Genomic DNA, 17,124 nt, shown 5'->3' on the forward strand with positions numbered 1-17,124 from the left:
TCTAATCAAAGTAGCATCCTGGAAATCCTCTTCTGCTGCCTCTCCAAAGCCTCCACATCAGTCCTGTAACGTGGTGACCAGAACTGAATGCAGTACTCAGAAGTGCAGCTGAACGTAACCAAAGTCTTATAAAGCTGCAATGTGACATCCTGACTCTTATACTCAATTCCCCGACCAATAAAGGCAGACATACCATACGGGTCCTTATTCTGATCCCACTGCCACGACCCCGTCCCAAACGCCGATCTCTCTCCGCTGCCACCCTGCCTAAACCTGCCACTTCCCTGGGTATCAGGCTCAGTGCAGCATTGTGGCTAGCTTTAACAGCAGCAGGCGTGGATGCAGCGTGCCTCCTTACCTGCACCATGGTGTTGAACTGCACAGTGTATCTCCTCCGGCCTGCCGTGAATCGCACGCTTGTCTCTCCCGCCCGCCAGGCCGCGTCAATGGTGCTGTTGTTGCTCGCGCTGTAACTGCACCAACGCCCGGACCGGTCATCAAACCACCTCCAGTTATTGCCAGTCGGTTGCAGATACTTACAGGAGAAACACAACAGGTTGTAAACACGAGACTGGGGCGATTTTTTCTGCCCCCACCAATCATTAAAGACTACCTAACCCGCACAACCCTGGACCTTGTTTCCATCTAATAGGGTCCCACAAGCAACAAAATAAAGGATGCTAACATTCTAAGTGACCCAAAGGACATGAGCCACCAAGTGACGTTATGGGGTTATGGGGGCAGTTGTGACGTCACTCCTTGGGACTGAGGTGACACCAGAGAGATAATAATTGAATCTCTACAGTGTGGAAGTAGGCCTTTCACCCTATTGAGTTTACACTGACCTGCCAAAGAACACCCTATCTAGACTCCCTTATCTTATCTATTACCCTCATTTCCCATGGCCAATCCACTTAACCTGCACATCCCAGGTCACTAGGGGCAAATTCCCACAGTCAATCCACCTAACCTGCCCACCTTTGGACTGAGAGGGGAAATCCAGCCAGACACGGAGAATGTGCAAACTCTACACAGACAGCTGCCCGAGGCTGGAATCGAACCCAGGTCCCTGACGTTGAGAGGCAGCAACGCTAACCACTGAGCCACCGTGCTGCTTCATGACACATTTAAAATGGCCCCAAGGAGGTGGCAGTTAGCTGGCTTATTAGACACACCAGCCGTCAATTGCATTAGGGTGGAGCAGGTTCTGGAGGAGAGGCATGTTCCCTTCTGTGAACTGCACTCCTAGTAATGCCAAAGTCCACCAGTCGCAATCCGGTGATTTCGGCTATCGATCGTCCTGCCCTGGGTGCCCATACTGACTCTGTTGAGCTGGCTACATTGCTACCATGTACAAGAGGGAGCTGAGCAATGAGAATCGGACAGGCTGGAGTTGGATGGAAGTGCTCAGGATGTGGATGAGCTCCATAGATTCCAGTGGGTCTTTCCCCATCACAGATGCAGCAGGATCACAAGCAGGAGCCAAGCAAAGCTAACTATTTGGCGTGACCTTTTTGTTTTAAGCTGGATAGCAATGCTTAGGCAGTCAAAATCTGATCAAAGTCCAGCTCACGTACTGAAAATTCAGAAGTCACCTTGTTCATCTGCGCTCTCCTCTTGGAGGACACGGACATTTTCTCGTAGAAATCGATCAGCAGCAGGACAGGAGTAATCCACCTGAGCAGAGGCAGGAATATAAAATGGGAATGACATGTTAGGGCTCAGATTTAATGTACAAAAGGCAAGCACATTTGCATGACATGCTGGACCCCTGTGGCCATACAGAACAGGGCATGGCTCACCTCAAACCTCAGAAGTAATAAACTGAGTTTGGTCCATCATGTACAGTTATATTCACTGAGCGAGTACTCGGATCTGATAAAAAGGATCCGATGATGCATTCCGCCCCTTTGAGCAGAGATAACCTTTAAACTTTCATTAATCCTTTTCAAAACAGTTTGGATGAGTAACCACCTTCACGAGTGATCTGCGTAAGTCTGTGAAAGGACAACTTCTTAATTATCCCGTGTTTTTTGACTGTAGATGGAAGTTGGAAAAGGACTGTGGCAAGATGCAATGCATTTTAAAAAGCAGGTCATTTAAACACATCACAGACTGTGTTAATGCTGCTACTTTGCTCGAACAGTGAGGGAGGCTGTCTGCAGACAGGCTGCCAGACAAGGGATACGCACAAATGAGATGTGGCTGGCAATCGGTTGCCAATTGGTTTGGGGAGTTCTGACCAGTCACAGATAACAAAGACCGTCAGCCTGACAACAACGGAGTGCGGTTCCTGGGTAGCTTAACGATAATGGCAGAACTTTCAGACTGTTGCATGGGGTGAATCCAACAGCTATCGAGAGAAGGAAGACAGCTTATATTCCCTCACCAGCTGCTGTAAGTAGAGGCCTTAAAGCAGCAACTACGAGACTTTGCAGTTGGTGTATCAGCCTGCAGTGCCTCCTGTGAAGTACAGAACAATGCCTGTTCTCCAGGTATTTAAGAACAGAAACTCCGAGGAACAAAGATGACTGCGTGTGGAATCCTGTGGACTGGGCCACTGAACTGCTTACAACATCTTTTATTCCCTCCACCCGCAACACCAAATTTTTTTTTGTGCCTGGTGTCTGAATGCATAAGTGCAGGCAGCATCTTAGAAGGGGATTAGAGTTTCAAGTTGTAATGTTACATGTTTCTCTAAGGTTAAAATCCGCTTATTTGTAGGAAATAGCAATTCTTGCAAGGTACAGAAACCTGCTCAGTAAGAGGGGGATTGAGGTTTTAAGGGATGATCAGAACTCCCCTGCTCAAAACGGGACAGTGAAGTCAGATTCCCACCAAATGCCCGAAGACTCACTTGGGCGTATGCACTTCTTTCTGTTCCTTGGCTGCCTGAAGACAAGGCTGCGCCACCTCCAGCAGCTTGATCAAGACGTCCAGGATGCCACTCGTCTCCACAATCCGGGCACAGGTCAACTTGAGCTCCTGGAAACAGAGATGCAAGGCCAGTGCGCACAGTCAGAGGCGGAGCTAGCACAGGCTGGCAAACCAGACCCAGGGGTGGCCAGGGTCTCGGCACTGGACCATTGCTTTACACAGTGCAGACGGTTTGCCCCATTCCACAAGAGGAACCCCATCTTAAATCACGGTCTCTGCTATCCCAAATCGCTCAGATGCAATCTATCCACCTGTCCCTCAAAACTGCAATGACGCACATTCTACCCAGACTTCTGGCTCGCTCACGCCCCCACTTACATGAGTCATCAGCACCATCTCCCTTCTGTCCCGTCCCACAGCACCCTCGTGCTTTGCTTCACTATCTGCATGCTACCCCACCCCCAGAAAACAGGTACAACTCTCCGCCCATCAGCTTATCCTCATGGAACCGCCAGCTCCAGCCCCCACTCCCCCCAAACCACTCCCCCTCCCCCAAAGTCGACTCCGCAACCCAGAAGCCGTACAAAGCGCGTACCTCGAAGAGGAGGGTGAGGAGGAGGATGCGGGTCGCGAGGTTGGAGGCCTGTGGTAGAGTGGCCATCTGGCTCGTCCATTCCGACACTGTCTTGGTGTCGCTGGTGGTCAAGGGGAGCGCTGCTTTGATGAGGACGTTGGCAGCTTCCCACACCTGCTGGAACACACACAAACACTGACCCGCACTGCCCAACGCAAAACACACCGCACAGCGGGAGGGGACAAGGAACAGGAGGATCAGAAACGGAACAAAACAAGCCAAGCCAGGGGCTGCTGCCGGAGCGGAGATGGGGAGAATTTCTTTTCTCCCAAAAGGGACTGAGATATGGAACATATTGCCCAAAACGGTGGTGGGAAACAGTCGTGACTGCAAACTTCGAGGGGGATGCCACGAAGTAAGGAACCAAAAAAGGGAGAAGCTGGGGAGTGGGATTAGCTCTGCAGCTCTCCGAAAGAACCATTTCTGACACAGGGAAAGTATAGCTTCCATACCACATCAGTCTCTCTCGCCAATACAGCCACGTCAGACTTCAGCCCAGTGAATACTTGCACTGTCCCCATCAATTTCAGATCCTGCTTTTGGTCAGCATTGAACAATGAAAGTGTCTGCAAGCAGTCGGAACAGTAAACTTCGATGGAAACATAGTCCAGTCATTGCAACCACAGGCTTTGGCTGGTAGCTAGCTACTTCATACTGGAACCAATAGAGATTCTCAAGGGAGCTGATAGGGTAGAGCCTGAATGGAAGATTTCCCCCCCCCCTTGGGACAGGCTAGGACCAGGGGAGGCGCTTGAAAAATGACGGGTCTCCTGTTTAAGATGCAGGTGAGGAGGATTTTTCTCCTCCTATGGCTTTGAATGCAGTTGGCATCCTCTCCCCCGGGAATGCCAGAGACTGGGTCATTGGAGGCTGAGCTGGACAGATTTTGGGTGGGGGAGCGGTGATGAGAATGTGGAGTTGAGGCTGCAACCAGATCAGCTGTGATTTTGGAGTCTAGCTTAGAATGGTGCTGGAAAAGCACAGCCGGTCAGCTGCGATTTTGTTGAATGGTGGAGCAGGGCCAAATGGCCTATTCCTGATCAGAGGCCCCAAAGTGCTCCACAAAATATTCTCTTTTAAGACAGTCTGCTTGAAGTTTCAGTGGACAAGTGCAAGGTAACATCCTGCGATTCTCAGTGAATCTCCTACACTTGAAAACGAAAGCAGATAGTCAACAAGGATTTAAACGGCAAACATAACCGACACTTCTAAATGTTAAGGCAAAAACAAAAATGCATGTGTCCGCCAACATAATCTTAGAACTGGTCCCTCACCTGCTCAACCACCTGCTTCAGGATCAGGTCCCTGTAGTCAGCCCCGTTGCGTTTGACAGCGGTCATTATCAGGTCACAAACCCGGTACACCGTGTCCGGTAACTCGTCCAGCAGGTGGAAGCAGCCGGGCAGCATCTTCTCTGTGAAGGTGTTCAACTCGTCAGGCTCGAGGGGTGCCACGTCCTGATATCTCTCGAGGCTCTTCACTTCCTCCTCCTCCTGCTTCTCGCGGGCCTTCCGCTCCTCCTCCTCCTTCCGACGGGCCGCTTCCTGGCAAAACGGAGGACGACAGACTCGGTCAGAACCAGGAGGTAACTGCCACCCAGGAAACCAAAAGGCAACGCGAGATATACATCCGGTTAAACCCACGCTGTGCCACGCCCACAATACCGGGGTTAAACTGACACAACGGCGGTCTGAATTGCACTGCCAAGCGGTGGGAGGAAATACAACGGCAATGTTTGAAGGGAGAATCGGGTAAACACTTGAGGTGGAACCATTCACAATTGCGCAGGGCGGGTGTGGAGCTGTTGAGGAGGCAGCACAAGGGCGATGGGCTGAATGTCACCCTGCACTGTAATACTGAAGCCCTGAGCTGGGGGGAGCGCAGGTTCAAACCCGCAAGCCAGCAGCTGGTGCAATTTACATTAACTTAAGAAAAACCAAAACTGAAGGACAGTCTTGGTGATGGTGACCATACGACCATCTTTATTTGTTGGAAAAACCATTTCGGGTTTACTAACGGCCTTTTATAAAATCCCTACACAGTGTGGAGGCAGGCCATTCGGCCCATCGAGTCAATATCAATCCTGTGAACGGCATCCTACCCAGACCCACCCCCCTTCCCTGGAAACCTGCATTTCCCAAGGCCAATCCACCCTAACCTGCACATCCCTGGGCACTACGGGACAATTGAACACAGCCAATCCACCCTAACCCGTACATCCCTGGGCACTGCGGGGACAATTTAGCACGGCCAATCCACCCTAACCTGCACATCCCTGGACACCACGGGACAATTTAGCACGGCCAATCCACCCTAACCTGCACATCCCTGGGCGCTATGGGGACAATTTAGCACGGCCAACTCACCCTAACCTGCACATCCCTGGGCACTACGGGACAATTTAGCACGGCCAATCCACCCTAACCTGCACATCCCTGGGCACTATGGGGACAATTTAGCACGGCCAATCCACCCTAACCTGCACATCCCTGGGCACTACGGGGACAATTTAGCACGGCCAATCCACCCTAACCTGCACATCCCTGGGCACTACGGCGACAATTTAGCACGGCCAATCCACCCTAACCTGCACATCCCTGGACACTACAGGACAATTTAGCACGGCCAATCCACCCTAACCTGCACATCCCTGGGCATTACGGGACAATTTAGCACGGCCAACCCAAACTAACCTGCACATCCCTGGGCACTATGGGGACAATTTAGCACGGCCAATCCACCCTAACCTGCACATCCCTGGGCACTGTGGGACAATTTAGCACAGCCAATCCACCCTAACCTGCACATCTCTGGGCACTACGGGACAATTTAGCACGGCCAATCCATTCTAATCTGCACATGCCTGGACTGTGGGAGGAAACCTGAACACCCAGAGGAAACCCACGCAGACACTGGGAGAACGTGCAAACTCCATAGAGACAGTCGCCCGAGGCTGGAATTGAACCCGGGTACCTGGCGCTGTGTGGAAGCAGTGCTAACCACTGGGTCAGCGTGCCACCCCCATCTTTTAGTGAAGGAAATCTACTACCCTGATCTGGTCCAGCCTAAACGCGACTCCAGAGCCAGGACAAATGTGGGAGATCCTTTGAAATGGGCCCGAGCGAGATGCTCAGTCACAGGAAATTAGGGGTGTGCATATCCCGTGGAGAAATGGAAGACAGACAATGCAGAACAGAGGGACACATCTGATTTTTTAAAAAATCCCTTACCTCTGGTGACTCTGTACTCTGGTCCATGGGAATATCTTGCCCCAGGGACATGGCTATTGCCCTCATCATTTGATCCTCTTCAGACATACTGAGCTCCTGCAAAGATTTAGTCACACATTCTCAGACAGGAAGAAACATCTTTCCAAGTCACACCATACACAGATTCCTCGTTTAAACTAGGACCCTACAGTAATACATGTGATACGGAGCACAGGGTCAGCAGCACAGTTCCTTACAGCTTTGAGAAGGAATGAATCGCTGCACGGAATTGGCAATTCTGAATATGTTGCGTACCCGGGAGTTACAAGGACAATGTCAAGACCACCAGCCTTACGCTGAGTAACACTCAGATTTATCATAAAGTAACCTGCATCCATCACATCCTTTCACAGAACCCCCACCCCCCCCAACCTCCGTATCTGTTAGTCTGTACATAAACCACCCCGAACCCCTCGATTAGATTACAGTCGGTAACCTAATCCCAGATATTTGTTATTCTGTATATAAACCACCCCGAACCCCTCGATTAGATTCCAGTCTGTAATTCACACCCAGGTATCTGTTATTCTGTGTAAAACCACCCCCCCGAACCCCTCGATTAGATTCCAGACTGTAACTCCCTCCTGAGTATCTGTTTTTCCGTCTATCAACCAGCCCGAACCCCTCGATTAGATTCCATTCTGTAACTCCCTCCCAGTTATCCCTTATTCTGTATATAAACCACCCTGAACCCTACGATTAGATTCCAGTCTGTAACTCCCTCCCAGATATCTATTATTTTGTATATAAACCACCCCAAACCCTGCGATTAGATTCCAGTCTGTAACTCCCTCCCAGATATCTGTTATTTTGTATATAAACCAACCCGGAACTCTGCGATGAGATTCCAGTCTGTAACTCACTCCCAGATATCTGTTACTTTGTATATAAACCACCCCGAACCCTGCGATTAGACTGCAGTCTGTAACTCACTCCCAGATATCTGTTATTTTGTATATAAACCACACCAAACCCTGCGATTAGACTGCTGTCTGTAATTCCCTCCCAGGGAGCTGTTATTCTGTATATTAACCACCCCGAACCCTGCGATTAGATTCCAGTCTGTAACTCACACCCAGATATCTGTTATTTTGTATATAAACCACCCCGAACCCTGCGATTAGACTGCAGTCTGTAACTCCCTCCCGGGGAGCTGTTATTCTGTAGATAAACCACCCCGAACCCTGCGATTAGATTCCATTCTGTAACTCACTCCCAGTTATCCTTTATTTTGTATATAAACTACCCCGAACCCTGCGATTAGATTCCATTCTGTAACTCACTCCCAGTTATCCTTTATTTTGTATATAAACCACCCCGAACCCTGCGATTAGATTCCAGTCTGTAACTCACACCCAGGAATCTATTATTCTGTATATAAACCCTCCCACCCCGAACCCTGCCATTTGACTGCAGCCAGTAACTCCCTCCCAGATATCTGTTATTCTGTATGTAAACCCCCGCCACCCCAAACCCCTCGATTAGATTCCAGTCTGTAACTCCCTCCCGGGGTATCTGTTATTCTGTATATAACCCCCTTCCCCGAACCCTGCCTTTAGACTGCAGCCTATAACTCCCTCCCGGGTATCTGTTATTCTGTATATAACCCCCCCCCACCCTGAACCCAGCCATTAGACTGCAGTCTGTAACTCCCTCCCGGGTATCTGTTATTCTGTATATACACCACCCCAAACCCCTCGATTAGATTCCAGTCTGTAACTCCCTCCCGGGGTATCTGTTATTCTGTATATAACCCCCTTCCCCGAACCCTGCCTTTAGACTGCAGCCTATAACTCCCTCCCGGGTATCTGTTATTCTGTATATAACCCCCCCCCACCCTGAACCCAGCCATTAGACTGCAGTCTGTAACTCCCTCCCGGGTATCTGTTATTCTGTATATACACCACCCCAAACCCCTTGATTAGATTCCAGTCTGTAACTCCCTCCCAGGGTATCTGTTATTCTGTATATACACCACCCCAAACTCCTTGATTAGATTCCAGTCTGTAACTCCCTCCCAGGGTATCTGTTATTCTGTATATACACCACCCCAAACCCCTTGATTAGATTCCAGTCTATAACTCCCTCCCAGGTATCTGTTATTCTGTATATACACCACCCCAAACCCTTGATTAGATTCCAGTCTGTAACTCCCTCCAGGGTATCTGTTATTCTGTATATACACCACCCCGAACCCCTCGATTAGATTCCAGTCTGTAACTCCCACCTGGGTATTTGACATTCTGTATATAAACCCCATCGAACCCCTTGATTAGATTCCAGCCTGTAACTCTATCCCGGCGTGCTGTTATTCTGTATATGAACCCCCCCGAACCCTGCCATTAGACTGCAGCCTGTACCTCCCTCCCGGGGTATCTGTTATTCTGTATATAAACCCCACCACCCCCCCCCCCCCCCCCCCGATTAGATTCCAGTCTGTAACTTCCTCCCGGGGTATCTGTTATTCTGTATATAAACCCCCCCCCCCCGAACCTTGCCATTAGACTGCAGCCTGTAACTCCCTCCCGGGGGTATCTGTTATTCTGTATATAAACCCCTCTGAACCCTGCCATTAGACTGCAGCCTGCCTGATACGATTATAAAGAATAAGACCAAGATATCTATTCTCCACAACCCACTCCCCTCCCCCTCCCATGAAGTGCATGAATAGACTGTTACGTGCCCTCACGCGTACAGCTCCTCCCAGAAGTGGCGGAGGGTGCGTTAACAGGTACTCTGTCGCCTGCTCCATGCTGCTTGTGTTCAGCAAGGCCTCCATGGCGTGCTCCCTCGTGAAACCCATGTCCATCAGCTGAAAAGCAAAGAAACAATTCACTCTGGAGTTTGTAACCACACACAGGAACACGTCACATTGCGCTGGGTAACCAAAATGTGACACGGCTGTAACTGACAAGAGCACAGTGGGCTCCGTGCCACGCTCAGCACTACACCACCCACCAAGTTCCCACGCCACTCAGTTAATGCAACTGCCCCTGGGTTTCCATCTCATGGCACCAAACAATTGGGGGCTTTGGTCCTCATCCAGCTTCTCAGAGAAGTTAAGCACTGGAAGGAACCACGGGTGGAACCGGTGATTGTCAGTCGGGGTGTTGCCCTGCTAACATGCCTACCTAACCAGAATGGGGCATCCGCCAACCACACTGCATTTAACACAGCGCCCACAAGCGAATAAAGGGGCAATTGGGAAAGTCTCATGCTCGGCCAGCAGCGCCTTGGGCTAGTGACGGGACTGGAACACAAGAGGCTGCAACCTCAGCACTTCCCATTCATCTGTCAGGAACCCACAGCAGCCACATCAGGCAATGCCAGTGGCTTTACCCTCGGCAGTGTTAGCTAAGACAAAGGCTGACAGGTGCCAATGCACTCCTGACCAAAAGGGCGTGGCCAAAAGACTCCAAACAGTCAAAAAGAACCAATTTGAATTACAGTAAAAGTTCAAGATGAGTGTCTGCGTGAATGCGTGCAAGAGTGCACGTGCCTGTGAGGGTGCGAGTGAGGGGTGGGGGAAGAGGTGAAATTTCAGCTGTTGGCACCCACAAACCTATATATACTTTACCCAAGAAATCCATGGTTTTGAAATTCCCAGTGACTACCAGGGACACAAACTTGCTAAATGCGTCAGTCCTCTGGTTTCTAATCTACAGAACCCTGACAGTATTGAAGCAAGCCATTCAGCCCGTCTAGTCTACACTGCTCCTCTGAAAAACATCACACCCAGACTCACCATCCTCCCCTATCCTTGTAATCCTGCATTTCCCATGGTCAATCCACCTAACCTGCCCATCCCTGGAGACTATGGTGCAATTTAGCATGTCCAATCCACCCTAATCTGCACTTTCCTGGACATAGGAACATAGAATTTCTACAATATGGAATCAGGCGCTTCGGCCCAAAAAGCCCCCACAATTCCTCTCCCGCATCCTATTATCTTATATTCACACCTGACTAATGCACCTAACCTACATCCCTGAACACGATGGTCAATTTAGCACAGCCAATTCACCTAATCTGCACAGCTCTAGATTGCAGGAGGAAACCTGGAGGAAACCCTGGAGACAATGTGCAAACTCCACACACACTGTCGTCAGATGCTGGATTTGAACCCAGGTCCCTGGCACTTAGGCAGAGCGCAAAACCACCAAGCCACCATGCGGCTAATTGGTCAATCCGCCCTAGCCTGCACATCCCTGGGCACTACAGGACAATTTAGCACGGCCAATCCACCCTAACCTGCACATCCCTGGGCACTATGGGACAATTTAGCACGGCCAATCCACCCTAACCTGCACATCCCTCGGCACTATGGGACAAGTTAGCACGGCCAATCCACCCTAACCAGCACATCCCTGGGCACTACGGGACAATTTAGCACGGCCAATCCACCCTAACCTGCACACCCATGGGCACTACAGGGACAATTTAGCATGGCCAATCCTCCCTAACCTGCACATCCCTGGGCACTACGGGACAATTAAGCACGGCCAATCCACCCTAACCTGCACATCCCTGGGCACTATGGGACAATTTAGCACGGCCAATCCTCCCTAACCTGCACATCCCTGGGCACTACGGGACAATTAAGCACGGCCAATCCACCCTAACCTGCACACCCATGGGCACTACAGGGACAATTTAGCACGGCCAATCCACCCTAACCTGCACATCCCTGGGCACTACGGGGATAATTTAGCATGGCCAATCCACCCTAACCTGCACTTCCCTGGGCACTACGGGACAAGTTAGCACTGCCAATCCACCCTAACCTGCACATCTGTGGTAGGGACCCAGAGCACTCTGAGGAAACCTACACAGACAAGATTTGGAGATGCCGGTGTTGGACTGGGTGTACAAAGTTAAAAATCACACAACATCAGGTTTTAGTCCAACAGGTTTAATTGGAAGCACACTAGCTTTCGGAGCGACGCTCCTTCATCAGGTGATTGTGGAGGGCTCGATCGTAACACAGAATTTATAGCAAACATTTGCAATGTGATGTAACTGAAATTATACATTGAAAAATTGATTGTCTGCTAAGCCTTTCATCTGTTAGAATACAGTGATAGTTTCACTTCTTTCATGTGTAAATCACAAAACCTTTTTTTAAAAAGTTGCATTCTCGGTTTAGCTGTTAACAATGGCGACAGCTAGACAATATGTTGAAGGTGTTAGCCCCCCGTGCTCTCTGTCTATGCCATGATGTTTAGATTGATTCTAATCTAAAAAGTGAGATGACAGACTTTTACATAAATTCATGCAGTTTTTGAGCTCAGAGTTCTACATGAATGTATGCTTCAGTGGTCCAGAACATTCAGCCTCGGACCTTCGGGTGACCATCCTCCAAGGTGGACTTCAGGAGAGGCAGCAGAGGAAAGTGGCTGAGCAGAGGCTGATAGCTAAGGTCGGTACCCATAGGGAGGGCCTCAACCGGGACCTTGGGTTCATGTCACACTACAGGTGACCACCATTGCACTACACACAAACACACACTCTCACATACACACAGACACAGGTACACACAGACGCGCACACAGACACCCACACACACCCACACTCAAACATGCACCCCCTCACAGACTTAATACACTCTGCACTCACTACACACACACACTTTCTCACACTCACAACCACCACCCCAGACAGACACACACACACACACACAGACACAGACAGACAAAGACCCACATGCACACACATATTTTGTGTGGTGAATTTGTACTTGCAGAGTTACATTGCACTTTGCTCAAAAACTGCATACATTCATGTAGAACTCGGAGCTCAAAAACTGCATGAATTTATGTAAAACTCTGTTATCTCACTTTTTAGATTAGAGTCAATCTAAACATCATGGCATAGACAGAGAACACAGGGGGCCAACACCTTCAACATATTGTCTAGCTGTCACCCATTGTTAACAGCTAAACCGAGAATGCAATTTTAAGAAAAAGGGTTTTGTGATTTACACATGAAAGAAGTGAAACTATCACTGTATTCTAACAGATGAAAGGCTTAACAGACAATCAATTTTTCAATGTATAATTTCAATGACATCACACTGCAAATGTTTGCTATAAATTCTGTGTGTTAGGATTGAGCCCTCCACTACCACCTGATGAAGGAGCAGCACTCCGAAAGCTCGTGTGCTCCCAATTAAACCTGTTGGACTATAACCTGGTGTTGTGTGATTTTTAACTTTACACAGACAAGGGGAGAGTATGCTAACCATACGTAAACAAACGGGTCACCCGAGGGTGGATTCAAACCTGGGTCTCTGGCACTGTGAGGCAGCAGTGCTAACCACTGAGGCATTGTGCTGCCCCATTTCCTTTCCCTCCCCCAATCCAACCAGTGCCAGAAGTAGTAAGTGCAGTCCATTCCCTATCCGGTGCTCACTTGCTGAAGCTGCTGCTGGTTCACTTGCGGCTCACGCCTTGGCGCCGTGCCTTCCTCCTGGGGCCCTTCCTCCTCTGTCCTGCTGCCCTCTTTATCCTTGGACAGGCGTTCCCGGATCACTGGCTCGCCCCGCAGGATGTGGCACAGGATTGCCAGCATCGACTCAGCCATGCGGCCACCGTATACCTTCAGCGGCTTGCGGTTCCACAAGTTCCTGATGCAGTTGAAGGCCGCCTGGCAAAACAGTTCAGAGAACAGCGTGACGGAGGAACAGCACAAGAGACAGTGAGGGGGCAGGCGCTAACAGAATGCGAGATACAGAGAGGGCCAAGACAGCACAAAGGTAGAGATGGAGGCATAAAGAGCGAAAGTGAGGGGCAGAAGCACAAAGAACAAGAGAGGGGGGAAGCACAAAGAGCAGGAGAAAGGGAGCAAGACAAAGTATATGGGGTGGGGTGGAGGGGTCAGGCAGAGAGATGGAGTACATACAGTGATCGACAATTGCCACATTCGGGCCTTATACAAGTGAGCCAGAAGTCTAGGGTTGGAGGGTTCGAGCTATAGGGAGGGGTTGTATAGGGCGGGGCTATTTTCCCTGCAGCGCTGGAGGCTAAGGGGTGACCTCATATAGGTTTACAAAATCATCAGGGACACGGATAGGGTGAACAGACAAGACCTTTGCCCCCTAGCGTAGGGGAGTCCAAAACCAGAGGGAATCGATTCGATTTATGGTGAGATGGGGAAAGATTTAAGAGACACCTCAGGGAAAACTTCTTTTATGTAGAGTGTGATGCATGAATGGAACGAGTTGCCAATGGTGGAGGCTGCTGCAATTGCAGCATTTAAAAGGCAACTGGATGGGGACATGAATAGGAAGGATTGAGGGGGATGTGGGCCAAATGCTGGTGTTTCCATGCTGTACTCTCTTTGACTCCATCAGTGGGACTGGATTAATTTAGGACATTTGGTCAGCCTGGACAAGTTGGACCGAAGGGTGTCCTTCTATGCTGCACATCTCTTTGACACTATGACTCCACGACTAACTGCAGGGTAGGGTATCACAAGCGTAGATCCAGTCTCCTGTAGAGACGTGGGATTGAGGAGAAAGAGTTAGTGCAGTCCATTCAACTTGCCAAAAGCTGTTGTGGGCTTTTTCTTGAAAAAAAAGATGGAAAGGAACCAGACGGGAAAGAAGGAAAATGAATGCGATGAGTTATGATCTGCAGCATGCTCCATGCAGGGTCTAAGTAAACAAATTCAACAGGAAATATTAAAAGCAGGGGTTAATTGGATAAGTATTTCAAGGGGAAAAGTGCTGGTAGGAAAAGTGCTGGTAGGCTGTTCTGGGGGCCGGGGGAGGGGAATGAGACTAGTTGGATTGCTGCTTCAAAAAAGGACTAGCACAGACAAGATGGGTCTTCTCCTACCTTGTCCCACTGCAGGATTCTGCACCAACCCAAGGGGAGAGGTGAAGCTTACCTTCTGGGTAACCACCAGGAACCGCAGCGCGCTGAACTGCGGGATGCTCTGGCCTCCGGGTGGCTTGGCCGGCAACGAGTGCGGAGACTCCAGGACGGTCGTCGGATTCACCATCTTCTCCACCAGCATGAGCCAAGCATCAAGGAACTCGCCTGTGCCGTCCGGAAGCTCCGTGTGCTCCAGGCCTTCGGTGATCGGCACTTTCCCGCCCATCGAGAGTGCCCAGTTGAAGGTCCTGGCAGGAAGAGAGCGTGTTCAGAGCCTCTAGAGTCACGCACCCGGTCACAACAAGCACCGCACCCACCAATCACACTGAGTAGCCACTGAGTTTACTGTGGGCAAACAGGCAGGGGACGCTATTGCTCCCTGAAACACGGATTTACACTGGAGCGGACTCTCCTGCTCCTGCCAGACTCAGATGCTCACAAGGCCTCCAATTTTCAGTTTCAAATGACAGTCCCGACACTCAGTGAATTCAGCTGGCTTCCCCGCACAGGGTTACTCACTCAAACAGGGCGTCGTGTCCTCCAGAGCACAGGAATTTCTGCAGCATTAAGTGGTAAGGATATTTCCTCTCGTCAAACAGCATGGGCGACGTGAAGCCCACTGAACAAATGAAGAACGTCAACCTGACAGCACCGGATAAACAAGAGGAGAAACAAATTGAATCCTACGGCAGTGCGCACGGCTTAAGACACAGATTGTCAGTATGGGGCGAAAAGTCTCACAGCTAACTCAATAGGATTCTGAATAGTTGCAACCTCCTAGGATGTAGGGTTAGGAACTGGAGTCGGCCATTCGGCCCACTGAGCCTATACAACACAATCATGGCTGATCAAACGCTTCAATGCTTTTCGGTCATCCCACCCCTATAACCCATCAGTAGACAGAAATCTATCAACCAATCTCTTAGCATACTCAAAGACTGAGCTTCTGCAGCAATTTGGGGTAGAGGGCCGTTCCCATGGAGAACTAATTCTTGGAGTTAAATCATCTCGGACTCGAGACTAAAAATGTATTCAGCTGGCAATGGAAAAGATGGTTCTAGGTTCACAGGACCAACCCAAGGTGATTTCTCAGAGGCTTCCCTGACCCCAGCTACGAAGAAATCACAGTGGCTGTGGGTGCACTTCACCTGTGGTTCCTGGGTAGCACATAGCGATGACATACAATCAACTGAAGAGAAGGTGGCTGTAAAATGACACCCATGGGAGCAACAACCCTTCGGTGATTGGTAGTCAAGGTGGAAACCCCTCACCACCTTTCCTACGAAAGGAAAAGGCACGTGGATCAGCGCTCAAAATGCCAAAACATTCAAACAACATGGGCCAAAGTGGGATTAGCACGGACAACGATGGGCCGAAGGGCCTCTTCTGTGCTGCCTGGTTTTATCACAGTGCTTTATGCTCCACATCCCGCATCGAGCTTGGGATCTGTCAAAACGGTACCAGGGTGCCAAAGGAAGTTAATGCTATTGCTTTCCAAACCACTGGCTGGCATCGTCCCATTTTAACACCTCATGGTGAGCCCAGAGGAAGGATTGAAAGCATTTCATCGTGGTTTGCCAGGAAGAGAGAGTGGGGCGGTGATGGCTTCACCTGTGTTTTATTTAAAAGTGGGGTCGGGCAAACAGACAGGGGACGCAATGGCCTCTGAAACACAGATGATCATCGGTGCGCACTCTCCTGCTCCTTCAAATTGATAAAAAAACAAAACCGGCTTTCCACAAAACCAATAGCCAATGCTATCATGGCTATGTTTCTCTTCTGCAGCAGCAGTGATCGGGTCTCAGAGAGCAATCAGTTAGGCAAGGAAGCGGCCTCACTGCTACAAGAGACAGCCACTGTACAACCAGAGTGGGCAAAATCAATCATTTAACCCATAGAAGGCGTTGGGATTATAAAGCTAACGCCATCATCACTCAGTGCAAAAGTCCACCCGCCGAACCGAATTCCTTTAGGGAAGCAAATCTGACCCCCCCACCCTCACCTAGTCTGGGCCTACCCGTAACTCTGCTCCCCACCACACGAGGTAGGTTCTGAACCACCCTCTCAACTGAACCTGGCAAAACACCGTTTAATTTGGGCTGGGAGGCAAATGTTGCCTGTATCATATGAACAAAAAACCAGAAAACAAAACCTATGCCCTGCTCTTTGCCCCAGACGAAGGAGGGCAATGACTACTTTCTGAACTCTGGAAGGAAATAGCTGGGAGAAGTGAGGGAAAGAAAAAACTTGAAGTAGGGCACACGACAAGGTCGTCCATGAGAGAAGCGAAGAGATCCATCAAATCCCTACAGTGTGTACGCAGGCCTTTCAGCCCATCAAATCCACACCACTCCTCCAAACATCATCCTCCCCTCACCCCATCCTTGTAACCCTGCATTTCCCATGGCCAATCTGCCCAGCCTGCACACCTTTGGATTATGGGAGGAAACCAGAGCACCTGCAGAAA

At 49.9% G+C, this 17,124-nt stretch overlaps 1 protein-coding gene across 12 annotated transcripts in view; it reads right to left on the minus strand.

Moving 5' to 3' along the window:
- huwe1 (HECT, UBA and WWE domain containing E3 ubiquitin protein ligase 1) overlaps nucleotides 1-17,124 on the minus strand; it is a 229,529-nt gene that overhangs the window by 99,069 nt on the left and 113,336 nt on the right. For 9 of the 12 annotated variants that reach the window (XM_087985269.1, XM_087985270.1, XM_087985263.1 and 6 more), the window contains 10 exons: nucleotides 15,177-15,299; nucleotides 14,671-14,905; nucleotides 13,192-13,425; nucleotides 9,464-9,592; nucleotides 6,742-6,837; nucleotides 4,786-5,055; nucleotides 3,473-3,625; nucleotides 2,858-2,985; nucleotides 1,578-1,677; nucleotides 359-535 (listed from right to left, as the gene is read on the minus strand). In XM_087985269.1, the coding sequence (XP_087841395.1) occupies nucleotides 359-535; nucleotides 1,578-1,677; nucleotides 2,858-2,985; nucleotides 3,473-3,625; nucleotides 4,786-5,055; nucleotides 6,742-6,837; nucleotides 9,464-9,592; nucleotides 13,192-13,425; nucleotides 14,671-14,905; nucleotides 15,177-15,299 (1,645 nt within the window). The remainder of the gene's footprint in view (nucleotides 1-358; nucleotides 536-1,577; nucleotides 1,678-2,857; nucleotides 2,986-3,472; nucleotides 3,626-4,785; nucleotides 5,056-6,741; nucleotides 6,838-9,463; nucleotides 9,593-13,191; nucleotides 13,426-14,670; nucleotides 14,906-15,176; nucleotides 15,300-17,124) is intronic. The other 3 variants (XM_087985271.1, XM_043680073.2, XM_087985268.1) reach the window with 1 other exon arrangement.

The sequence above is a fragment of the Chiloscyllium plagiosum genome, unplaced genomic scaffold (genome assembly GCF_037043375.1).
Source record: "Chiloscyllium plagiosum isolate Xiang-an unplaced genomic scaffold, Cpla_swu_hap1 HiC_scaffold_51, whole genome shotgun sequence".
Lineage (NCBI taxonomy): Eukaryota > Metazoa > Chordata > Chondrichthyes > Orectolobiformes > Hemiscylliidae > Chiloscyllium > Chiloscyllium plagiosum.